This window comes from Pseudochaenichthys georgianus, chromosome 11 (assembly GCF_902827115.2).
Source record: "Pseudochaenichthys georgianus chromosome 11, fPseGeo1.2, whole genome shotgun sequence".
Taxonomy (NCBI): domain Eukaryota; kingdom Metazoa; phylum Chordata; class Actinopteri; order Perciformes; family Channichthyidae; genus Pseudochaenichthys; species Pseudochaenichthys georgianus.
Genome location: NC_047513.1, coordinates 3,469,331 through 3,481,773, shown reverse-complemented (window position 1 = coordinate 3,481,773; position 12,443 = coordinate 3,469,331). Strand labels below are relative to the sequence as shown.

At 42.4% G+C, this 12,443-nt stretch overlaps 1 protein-coding gene across 1 annotated transcript; it reads left to right on the top strand.

The window, feature by feature from the left end:
- The first annotated feature begins 5,319 nt into the window (after positions 1–5,319).
- On the top strand, positions 5,320–10,764 carry LOC117455446 (regulator of G-protein signaling 18-like). Its single transcript, XM_034094964.2, has 5 exons — positions 5,320–5,678; positions 6,721–7,224; positions 8,029–8,078; positions 8,284–8,417; positions 10,502–10,764. Exons 2-5 carry the CDS (start codon positions 7,021–7,023, stop codon positions 10,762–10,764), a joined length of 651 nt encoding a protein of 216 aa, XP_033950855.1. The 5' UTR covers positions 5,320–5,678; positions 6,721–7,020.
- The last annotated feature ends 1,679 nt before the right edge of the window (positions 10,765–12,443 follow it).

Sequence of the window (12,443 nt, the reverse complement as noted above, 5' to 3'; positions counted from 1 at the left end):
CTATAATAAGAGGACACATTTATTTGACTAATTGTCTTGTTTTTTTCTAAGGTCGCATTGTTCTATTGTATGTAAACAACATATTATTTTTATTTATTTTCTCTTGTCTTTATTCACATTGCATTTGATATTGCAGAAATCCAAAAGTAACAGAAAGTAATCAGATTACATTAATTTTCAATTGTGATTCTCAGATTAGGTTATACTGATTACATTTTCTCATTAGACATTTTATGGAATACATTTTTTAAAGTCACCCTCCTAACTTGGCTTTAAGTTTCTGTAACCTCTGCGAGGGACCCCTGCTCCTAACTCCTGGGTGGGTTCAATGTAGAGTGATTTTTCTTCTGTGGTCCTATGAACATATGTGATCATTTTTGCAAAGTCTTTGCTCAGGAAGGCTTCTCTTTGTGACTGAGGATGTGCAGCAGCAGTGGTGACTGAGAATGCCCTCACTCATCACCAGGGGGCAGTGGAACCTCACAGGCAAGAGACAAAGGCTAATACATTTACCAATAGGGACATTGTTTAATTCTAGGTATGAGTCTATTTCCTTTATCACAAGCATGCATCCATTACCAGACTACAACATAAATAAAGTCACAGTGAGACAGCAGAGAAAGAGTGCTACATATAAACATGATATTATGTATGATGTGATGAACATGATATCCCAGGGGTGTAACTGCCGAAATGACTTTCTATGTTGAAACACAAACTCTTGCTCTCACGTTGTCATCTTCTGAAACAAGAATCCTCAATAAAATGTCTGACTTGCTTCATGTATGTACACCAACTGCTTCATTTTAGCTTGATCTGAACTCCAAACCTTGTGGTCAAGGCAAGCAACACTACCTTCCTGACGACGCAGCGCTATGACATCACTGCACGTCATTATGAATATGATCTCATCTACAGTGTTGCCTTGTACAGATATACAATGAAACGACTCAGTAGCAGAGGAAAGAACTTCTCATGACTCACTGCTGCAAAGAGACAAACATCTCTATTCAGGAGAAAAAGCTCATATTTTGAGAAAAAGGCATAAAGCCATTTTAACAAAAATATATAGCCATATTTCAAGAAAAAGGTTGAAAGGAAATTCATATGAGAACATTACAATGCACATGTCTGTTTCTCTTGCATCACTGTTACACCACGGACAATTACCATTTTCTCATTAGGACTTTAATACTTGAAACATTTGACATTGAACTTTCAAGTTTATATTATAATAATATAATATGACCGTTTTCTTCTTTCAACTTCATTTATATAATTTTCAGACGTTTACTGGCACACTCAGACTTTACAACAGAGTTTTATTATTATAGTTAACAATTTTTTAACTCAACTGTCAGTTCTTATTCGTTTTCTTCAATAATCCAAGGTATCTCATGCTATAATGCTCAGCCTGCTGTCACTACAGAGGGGGATGACATGTGTTGTCCTGTGGCCCTCTCCTCTCTTGCTCTGGCCTGATGTTGTCTCCAACAGCAAAGGGTCTGTTTGAGCTCCACGGTCTGCAGGGTGTCCGTTCTGACAGCCTTCAGCCGGGGGCGTCAGTCTGCAGCAGAGCAGGACGCACTTTGAGGCCATGTGTACAGTGAGATGGTGCCACAGTGTGCTCCTGAAGTGTGTCCCATAGGGTACCACTTTACAATAAGACTACCCTTATAAAGGATTCATAAAGGGTTTAGAATTAGGTTATGAACACTTTGTTAATCATTAAGAACCATTTATAAACCAGTTCTAACATAGTTCTACATCAACACAGGCTCACTATTTGGCAAGATGACTAAGCCTTATATTGGCACTAGCTTACTTCGTCTTCTTCATCAGCCAACAACCTTGGTATCTGTTGTTCACCGAGTTTAATCTCCCCCCATCCATCTTGATGTTTCTTGGCATCTCTTTATGACCATTTATTAATGAGTTACTACCATTTCTAATAAGGCTTAGCAGTCTAATGTGGGCTCACTATTTGGCAAGCAACCGGTCACAGTTGCCCTGTTTATGTCTTATAAAAGCTTATTAATGATTTATAAAGTGTTCACAACATAATTAATAAATGAATTACAAATTATTTGTAAACCCTTTATAAGGGTAGTCTTATTGTAAAGTGGTACCAAAGTAATACACCCTGATTACACCTGATTCTCTTTTTCTCCTGCTGTTTTAGTTTAACACATGAATGAAAAGCAAACACAGCATTTTGTTTAATAAAACAGGTGTCCACCTACTGCATTAATACACATATATTTAAGATAAAGAACAATGAAAGAAGCCCAAATGAAAACCAGTCTTAAACAATGCACCAGCGTTTTGAAAAAATATATATTTTCATTGCATAACATATTTTCTTATTGTGCAATAATAAAGTATGAGCCTTTTGGCAGTTTATTATGCTGCATTACGGATAATGTTTAATATGGGAAGTGGAGGAGAGAAGTACCGAGCTAAGAACCGAATTCCCCCACCATGGATCTGATAAAGTGTTCCGATCAGAGGTTCATCAGACTGAGCTCACAGGAAGTTCATTGCTTTGTTGTTGTTTTTAGCATGTTAGCCACCCAGCTAACGTTAGCTTATCTCAGTCACCGGGGGAAGTCACAGTGATAACAGCTTCTCCAGCGGGGACAATGTTGTCCACGTTTAACGGAGGTAATGCTTTCGATATAAACATTATTTTAAAAATAAACTACTTTTCAGAATGGGTTGACCCAGAGCTATTTAATAGAAGAGTTACGACACCGGAAGTCCAAAAACGGTTATCGTCACGTGGTTCATGTAGACGAGGGATCGTTCCCCGGAAGTTCATGGCGGGCAATGTGAATGCATTGATAACAGGAGATAGAACTTCGATTTTTGGTAATTATTAGTGAATAAAGGTTTTGATTTGCAATATTTATACAACAAATCGATATGTGTATGTATTTACATCAATATGTTTTCAAAAATAAAATCGAATTTGCTAATATTAAGTGATAATATTAGGATTAGTGTGAACAACTAGTTTACATGTTACTAACAGTGCCTTGGTTAAAGAGCCTGTTGCTGTTTATTTATAGCTTTGAATTCTTTCAAACCAATATTATCTTCTTAAACTTGTATGGTAGTCAGGAGCATCACTTTCTAATGTTTATTGATACATTTAGAGGGAGGGGATCTAAAGTAATGCTTTAAAATTCAGATTGGATTCATTTCTACCATTTTCTTAAATTCATGGTAGTTTCAGTAATCCCCTGGTAATTGAGGACACAAGTTATCTAAATGACTAATGTTGTCTTTATGGCTTTCAGAAAGGACAGGAGACCGACAGGATATGATGATGATGTTAAATGTGTTGCTTTAGGAACATCCATTGCAAATACATGGAATTCAATAAACATAGAAGAGCATATCATGCAGTTTGTCGGTGCCTTTTCCTCCGTGTTGTCCTGGTTTGCTGTGCTGCCTCCTCGTCGCCACCATGGTTTGCTGTGCTGCCTCCTAGTCGCCACCATGGTTTGCTGTGCTGCCTCCTAGTCGCCACCATGGTTTGATGTGCTGCCTGGGGATGCTCAAATCGCTCCGAGAAAGGAGTACGAATGTACGGCTTCCCCACTGACACAGAGCGGAGGAAAAAATGGCTGGCTCAAGTCAGCAGGAGCAATTTCACGACCAACAGCAACAAATGTGATTTATATACAAACACTGCATTTGCACTTTTTCACAAAACGAAAACCACACCATTGGGAAAGCTTAATGTTTTGTTTAATACAAAAAAACAGGGAAAGGCTTGAAAAACACTGAGAGTTGAGACTCAGGGTGCAGAGTGAGGGTCTCAGTGCAGGTATTCAGGCTCCATTGAATCCCCCTCTGGTTCTTGTGCTGAGAGAGGGAGCAACAGACAGGAGAAAGGGTTATACACACAGCACACCTATTGGATGGGAAATGCCTTGGGGAGATAACGTGTTTACTTATATAAAACAGTAGTATTAAACGTACCTTGTGTTTTCACTCTCACTTAAGTCCCTCTCCCTTTGCCATCAATCCAGAATCAGCTGAGCTGCAACATTATACAGACAGGTAATAATCAACAGAATCACAAGGACACAATATGGCTCTGCTAAAAACACTCACTCTTACACGCACCAAAGTTATATTTATCTAATATTTAACTCCCTCCACCCCCGCATACAATCCCGTTTAGAAGCCCCTCTTCTCTAATTCAACATGTTGGACGAAATGACATTAAGAGAACGGAATTTACAATTAAAAGGCTGTTCAACGTGTGTTGCTAACTTGCTTCGGTATGCTAGCTTAATCTGTTATCTGTAAACGTTCCCTAAATCTACTAATTTAGGGATAATCCACTGACATCCTTTAATACACATGTTCATTTGAATCAGATGTACTGATAATATCCGCAATATACATCTTTAAACTTCTTCTTACCTTTAAAAGTCCGTCACGAACGGTGTATTATGCTGCAACTCCACAGCTCTGCCAGCCTTGGCGCTAACTTCCGGGGAACGATTGAGAGGCTCCACGATCCGCCATTGCTGTAAAAAAGTGGTCCATTGGAGTGAACGGAGATGTCGTAACTCTTCTATTAAATGGCTCTGGGTTGACCTTTTAGCTTAATTGTTCTTGATTTCCCAAAATGAACCACGACAGTGAACGCAACGTCAAAGGACCCCAAAGGGAGGCGTCCGTTTCATGCCTGAGCGCCTTTCTGTTTTGGCCACTTTGACAAAGTGTTTCTATTTCAAGTGTTCGAACGTGCCAGGTTTTTAAAGTTTGTCTCCATATCAGATTATACATTCAGAAAAGTATACAAATAAATTCTTATTATAATGAGTATTTTCTATTATTATTGTTGATTGTAGCACTAGTAGTAGCCTACGTGTGGTAGGCAAGTAGTATACACGTGTATTACGTGTTGTCATATTTGATTTGTTGTAGTGTAAACTGTTGCTTTATTTATTCTGGACTTGTTCACACACTGAGATGTATTGTCAACACTGAAACTGCCTGTCAGTGGAGTGTTTTCAGGACACACACTGTGAGAGTGAAGGTGTGTGTGTGTGTGTGTGTGTGTGTGGTGTGTGTGTGTGTGTGGGTGTGTGTGTGTGGTGTGTGTGTGTGTGTGTGTGTGGTGTGTGTGTTGGTGTGATTCTCGTGAGTGAGTCTCGTGAGTGAGTGTGTGTGTGTGTGTGTGTGTGTGTGTGTGTGTGTGTGTGTGTGTGTGTGTGTGTGTGTGTGTGTGTGTGTGTGTGTGCGTGCGTGTGTGTGATTCTCGTGTGTGTGTCTCGCGCGTGTGTGTGTGTGCGCGCGTGTGTGTGTGTGTCCTGCAGGAGTCTCAGTTGTCTAAGACAAGTTCAGGCAGAGTAAAGGTGTGTCTCGCGGCAGTCAGGAGGGGGAGGCAGCCTCTCGGCCACTCAAGTGGAACTTTACCTGAAGTTATATCTTCTTCCGTGAGGCTTCTCCAGTCTGTGTCCGTGTGGAGTGCTGAGGTCCGACTGATCCAGGTACAGCTCTGCAGTCCAGCCTCTCTCTGTCTCTCGGGCCAGAAAACGACTCTGCTGGATCCGGAAACCTGAGCTCGTGCCCATGTCGCTCATGGAATCTTGAGGAATCTGACTGTTTGCCATGGAGAGAGTCTCAACGGTCTAAACCCGCTGGACGAACAGGTGAATACTGGCGTTTTCAACTGTTGTGTTCAGGGTGCAGCGGTGATAAAGGGCTAACGGGCTGGGTGCCATGTCATTAATTTAGACTGTCAGCAGTATAAAACGAGTATAATGCAGTTCTACTTCCTCATAATCTGTCCAGTGATAACAGTACAGTAGCCTACTTTATGTTCATCTGTAGTAGCTATTTAAGGAAGCCTTTTTGGGCAAAAACAAAACAATGGACACAAATTTCGCGACGACAAAAATACAAAAGGTATACCAGAAAGTTCAAATACTGAGCTAAAAGTATTCGTTTTATAGTTAATATGATTATAGCCTACTCCGTAAAGGCTGTTGTTTTAACCTTGAATTTCTAAATACAAATGATAAGATACTAAATCATATCAGACTTTGATTTGCACATAATCTCAAGTAAGAGTAATTGTTGATTTATTTTACTTACTCTAGATATTATATTTTATACGTGTTTCCCAAAATCTCGTCCCACCAAAAATATGGATAGAAAAATAGGAAAACAAATATTTAAATGTTTACGGTAAAGAAAAAATGTATGTATAATATCTTAACATTGTAACTTACATTGTCATGCAAATGTAGTCATAAATCCACCTTTTTTGGGGCTAATTACTTAAGAATTGAGTCAAAAATGAAACAATGTAACAAACTATCTGGTTCGCACCAGAGTAACGCGGTGTGAATGCGACCTACATCATGCTACAAGTGATCTTCATGAACTTAAACAACATTACATAAAGCATGTAGTAAGTCAATGTAAAACATTCAAACCAACAAAGCCAATGGTGATAGTAAAATATTTGTCGGTCTCTCATGCATTACAGTAATTTATTATTATTTATTTTAAACTGTATTTTTATTCCTTTTACATTTGTGTGAGAATGTCAATTCAGAATTTAAAGGGACATTGAATCCAAAGTGGGCTGCCATTTAGTGAGCAGACACCCCCTGCTTTACTAACTCACGTTGCTTCACTGCAGCTCTCCTAAAACTCATATCTGGCCAATCCCTTTCTTGCACACAGCCATCATGCGCAGGTTCAGCTCCGAGGGGAACCTCCTGGATCTGGACTTCCTCCCCTGGAGGAGGATGGCCCTGAATACCCAGGATGTTCAGAGGAACCGGGACTCTGGCACCTACACCCCTCACACAGAGGAGGACGATGATCTGAACGGGGGCTCCACCCTCCTGACCCCCACCATCCTGGAGCCTAAAGGGGGACGATGAGGGGGGGGTGAACGAGCTGACCAAGCAGCACAGCGTCAGCGTGGAGACCCTGAGTGAGCTGGGGAAGCAGGACAAGAACCACCTGAGTGTGGGCCTCATGGGGGAGGGCTGCAGGGCCTACAGCGACGGCCAGCTGGTCCCCCAAGCCCAGGGCAGCACGGAGAGCATGGAGAGGGACGACATGCTCCCTGGTGGAGGAGGGGCCTCCACCATCCCCTTCTCCTTCAAAGCGCATCACAGGCACAACCAAAAGCACAAGCTGTCCTCCGCCAAGCTGCACCTCCGGAGTCTGTTCGGACAGGTGGGGCTCCTTCAGTCTGTAGAGCAGCACACACACAGTCTGGATCTGAATCTATCTCCTCACTCTGTCATCGGATCGCTCCCCACCCCCGTTGGGACTCACCATGTGAAGGAGTTGAAAGCAGGGAAGCCCTTGAGTGCATCTGGAGTTGCATTTTGAATAGTTAAAAGAAAAGTACACATTGATCACAAGATGATAAACAATCATATAGTAGATGACCATATCCTGCTTGTCTTATCCTACATGTTTACAGGCTATCATCCGTCAGTACTGAAGCTCAGTTAGTTAGTTAGTTTGTAGAACAAAGAAATGTGTGATTCTTACACGTTTAGTTTAGGACACTCCACATATTTATGCCTGTTTTAAAATAGTTTAAGCATAAAATAAAACACTGACGTTGAGCTTTAAAGGGTCCCTATTCGGCTTATGTTCAGCTTCATATTAGCATTGTGTGTCTCGACTGTGAAATGCTTTGATGTGAGAGAAACTCTCGAGCCTTTGCAGACCATGCACACACACCTAGATAGCACACACACCTAGATAGCACACTGCAGGAGAGGGGAAACCCCCAACGCTTCCTTCACCAGTGGGGTAGCTTGTGTTAAGCACACATCTCATTTCAGGCATCGAACCAAAAACGTTAACAAAGTTTAAAAAAACATTGACTTTGAGACAAGGAAATTGGAATGTCTAAACTGCTAACTCATTCTGGAGTTCAGGACTAATTCCTGCACCCCTCTATTGGGGTTCCAGTGAGTTGGACACAGGGAAGACTTCCAGTTGACTTTGTCTTGTCTGTTTCAGAGTCCTCCGTCTTCAAACCCAAACCTGTCCAACACAGAGCAGAAAGACAGGTCAGCATACTCTTTATTTTCATTCAGCTTCATTTTGACTATTGCTAATTCAGATGGATATCCACACACAAGAACACTGCATTAAACGGCACAATTCCTCACAACACTCAAGACGTTTAAATGCCGTCCTCAGACACATGTTGGATGTCTTCAAGATGAGATCCATTTGTTCCTGCGTCAGTATTTCTAATGATGTGATCCGCAGTGTGACAGAGCGGAGGTCCCGCCTCCTCTTCATGCGGCAGTGGAGCCAGGTGGGCCACAGCAAGAAGAGGAAGTTCAGTCGGGAGGAGCTGGAGAAATGGGCGGAGTCTCTGAACACCCTGCTGCTCAGCCAAAGTGAGTCCTCTTACTCTGAGACCAGAGTTGTATTCAGAACATCACTCATTGATTGATGGAACCATTTGTTTGATTTGATTACTTTCATATAAATCACTGAACAACCGAGAGAACTGGATTACACAAGTCACACGAATTACACAAGTCACACGAATTACACAAGTCACACGAATTACACAAGTCACACGAATTACACAAGTCACACGAATCAGCGTTAAAAAAGCGGGAGGAGCCGACAAATCCCCTATTAATGTATTGATTATAGCTCCGGGTCCGTATAGGTCGGCGTCCGGATCCGGACCGCGGTCCGCCTGTTGCCGACCCCTGACCTACACCCTGTTATTTGGACTGATGGTCGACTTCTGCTTTAAAGACATGTTGGTGCAACTGCAACTCTGTCTCAAGTTCCCCTGCTGTGTCAGGAGTCCCAGGCTGCTGCAGGGTGTGGACATCCGAGCCGACGTCACTGGTTACTGTGTGCTGGGCAATAAAGCTGACAGACCAGCACTTACCTGGACCCTGCTGCCTATTAATAGAACGGTTAGTTAGCAGCGGTATAAGTCCCTCCCTGCAGCTACAGGATGTTTGGCCTGACGTAAACAGGGATAGTGGTTGCAACATTTGTTATGACTGCTACACGGGTACATTCCTGAGTCACCGCTCTGTCACTGGTCGGCTTGTTTGTGGTGTGTTCCAGTACTCTCCGTGTGTCTGACACACTCACGTCACCGGGTTGAACAACACCAGGGCGAGTCCTGATTGAACACTCTGATAATACAGATAGCTCCACAGGATATTTTAAATACTTTCCATTTATGTATCTGCTGTGTGGATAACTTTAGCTGAGGGTAGTGCAGGTGTGGTTAGATACCTGAAATGAGATGAAGAGGTTTGAACCTTTTTGTTCTACGTCATACAACACGTCAGCAAATACCTGACTGGTGAAAGTCTGAAGTTTCTTTGTGTCTCTCAAACGGCAGTTGCTAACAGGAAGCAAAATGAGACATCTGTACGTCATCACACGGAACATTAGCCGCCTTTACCTCAGGCAGTAGTTTTCTTTTTAGCCTAGTTAGATTTTGACGTCTTGCATTTGCATTTACGCTTCAAATCTAAAGAAGCGGTGTTAACATGACAATGTACTGATGTCCAATGGTAAAATACATTGTTTTTTAACGACGGAGCCCTCGCGTTGCTAACTTCTTTTTGCCTACTAAATAACTTAATTCCTGCACCGGTGTAGGATTAGGCTAATGTCTGTCGGTGTCCTTTATGTTAATGCGTTTCCAGTAAAGCCTAGTATCAATGATGTGCGTACATTGTGTTCGTCTTCTCTTCGGCTTTTGGGGGTTTCTTTCCTGCCGCGTGTGATATCGGGTTCTGTGCATGTAAATGGTCTGCAAAGGCTAATATCTCTGTTCCCTCAATCACAACAGAGCCAGCCAGCTAACCAATCAGAGCAGACTGGGCTCTGGTTTCAGACAGAGGGTGAAAAGAGGAGCTGCAGCACAGACAGTGTGAGAAAAAGAAAGCGCTGTTTGAACATTAAAGCAAGGAGACACGTAGAGACACTACACAGTGACATTAACCCGATAATGAGCATAACGGGGCCTTTAACGTGAACACCGTGTCTTTTATTTCAGCATTGATGAACTTAAGCTTCAGTAACGTTCTGCGGACTCTTTGCCTTTAACGCACACCGAGCCTGCCTGATGGCTCGCCCTTATCAGTGCATGCTCATGTAGAGTGCTGTTCTCTGCAGCTGAAGTGTGTGAGCTGTGGCATACCTACATGTGTGTCAGCACTTTGACACTGTCCTCTGTACAAAGTCATGTTTGAAAGCTCAGATTGATAACCAGCCACGAATCAAAGCCCAGACAGCCTGACACGGGACGAATAGAAATGAACGGTGCGTGCCAACGTTTAGAAACGAACCTGAGCAACTTCCCAGCTGGCAACACTTGTGTGTTTTGTGTTGTGCTCACAAGGCCTGCAAGATTGTTGCGTCAGTGTTCTGTGTGGGCGTCTGCTTGTAGCATGCTTAAAGTGACGTTTGCATGTGTCCCTCCTCCTCCTCCTCTCAGGTGGGGTCTCGGTGTTTGGAGCATTCCTGCGCTCTGAGTTCAGCGAGGAGAACCTGCAGTTCTATCTGGCCTGCGAGCAGTACAAACACTCGTCCAACAACTTCAGCCTGCAGAGGAGGGCCAAGGAGATCGGCAGCACCTACATCAAGCCCGGAGCCCCGCGGGAGGTACGCAACTCTTATGTTCGAGCTAGCGTCATGCAGCCAAGGTTTTCAGACCGCTCTGCATCAAACAGGAAATGTGATTCAAGTCCTGTCTCATGAAATGTACTTTCACGGTCCCCCTGTGGAGGCGTGTGAGCTTTACCGGCACAGCTTGCATCAATAGCAGCTTTCATTAGAGACTGCGTTGCACAAGCAAGAGCAAGACGTGCCAGAAAAAACAACCTTTTGGAAACACATCAGTATTTTCTTTTTTCTTCTACTGATAGGAAATGACTTAAAGTGAACAACATGTGTGACAAGTGTAAAGGTTACACCAAACTGACCTCACGCCCTCAACCTGCGAGCATCTGATGTTATTCCTAACAAGTTGACAATGACCTAAACAGCAACAGCTCAGGTAGGCTGAGGGGAAACTGTTTGTGTACATGGTTTCATTTCAAACCTTTATCGATCCAGATTGTCCCTTGAGATCATTGATCTCTTTTTCAAGGGAGACCTGTGACGACCCTGGTCGTTATGTGTATTGTGTCGAGATTTTTGGGACGGCGTCGAACTTGTGCGAGACGCCTCACTATTAGCCTTAAGTGCCCATAGTGCGCTCTGACTGTGATAATCTGTGGCCTTTGTTTTGTGTCGTTATTGTGAACAGATAGCTGGTTTTAAGAGCCTGTATTTTTGGTTATATCGTCTTTATTTTGAGTTTATTATTAAAACCAACCTCTTACCAAGAACACCTGGTTTCCTGTTGCTTCCCTGTTACCCTACGCGAGCTGGGGACGTAACAGACCTGCAGAATTATTATTATTACATGATTTCTTGCTATGAAGACTTTTTTTAGAACCACTTATTTTAGAGTGCACTGTTATTTTGTTCAATCCAAGTTTCTGTTAAAAACATAAAATCGAACATAATAAAAATCGACATAATAAAAGAACAATGTTTTAACAAATCGTATAATGTGATAACATAATTGTAAACAGAATAGCTGAAACTTTAACAAAATAAAGAGTTACTCAGTTACCTCTAATCATTAACCCATGTTTGTATAATGTAGTTAACTCCGTGTGTTGCTGCTAGCATACATATACCTGACGTGGAAACGTTACTCGTGGATGGGGCTACAGAGCTACTAGAAAGACAGTCGAACCCGGTGCATTCCTCCGTCTGGATGTGGAGCACTTTTGCTAAATGTTTAGACAAATTGCTCGTGTTACCGCCCTTACATGCTAAACTCTTATTGCACAATTGGCAACGAGCATTGTCCACCTAGAGACGGGTAACATTTAACCACACCTTGGAGCGCTTCTCTCACATCCCCGCCGTGTGTTGCTGCATGTAGCATAACCGTGTGTGTAAACTGCCCCGCCCCCTCGCACACAGACGGGAGAGAGATCTCGTCTCGATTGGAAAGATCGAAAATACACCATAGACGCATTTTTTTTTGTCTTTTTGCATTTTAGAAACGAGTTGTCGACACTAAGACTGCGAGATAATGTTTATGTAGCAATAATACATATGACATATTTTTTAAATGTCTCCAGTACCGATAAAAACCGATAACGTTGGAGCTTAACGGCGCGTAAAACACACGCGATGACGTCACCAACGAATCGACGACTGAATTAGTTGGCAACTAATTTGATCATCGATTTTAATCGATTAAGTCGATTAGTTGTTGCACCCCTAGTCTCAGGGGATCTTAATATTTAAGAATTTATTAATGTGTTATACCAGATTAACGGAAATAATCTCAGCTAATTGACGATACAAACTTTTTG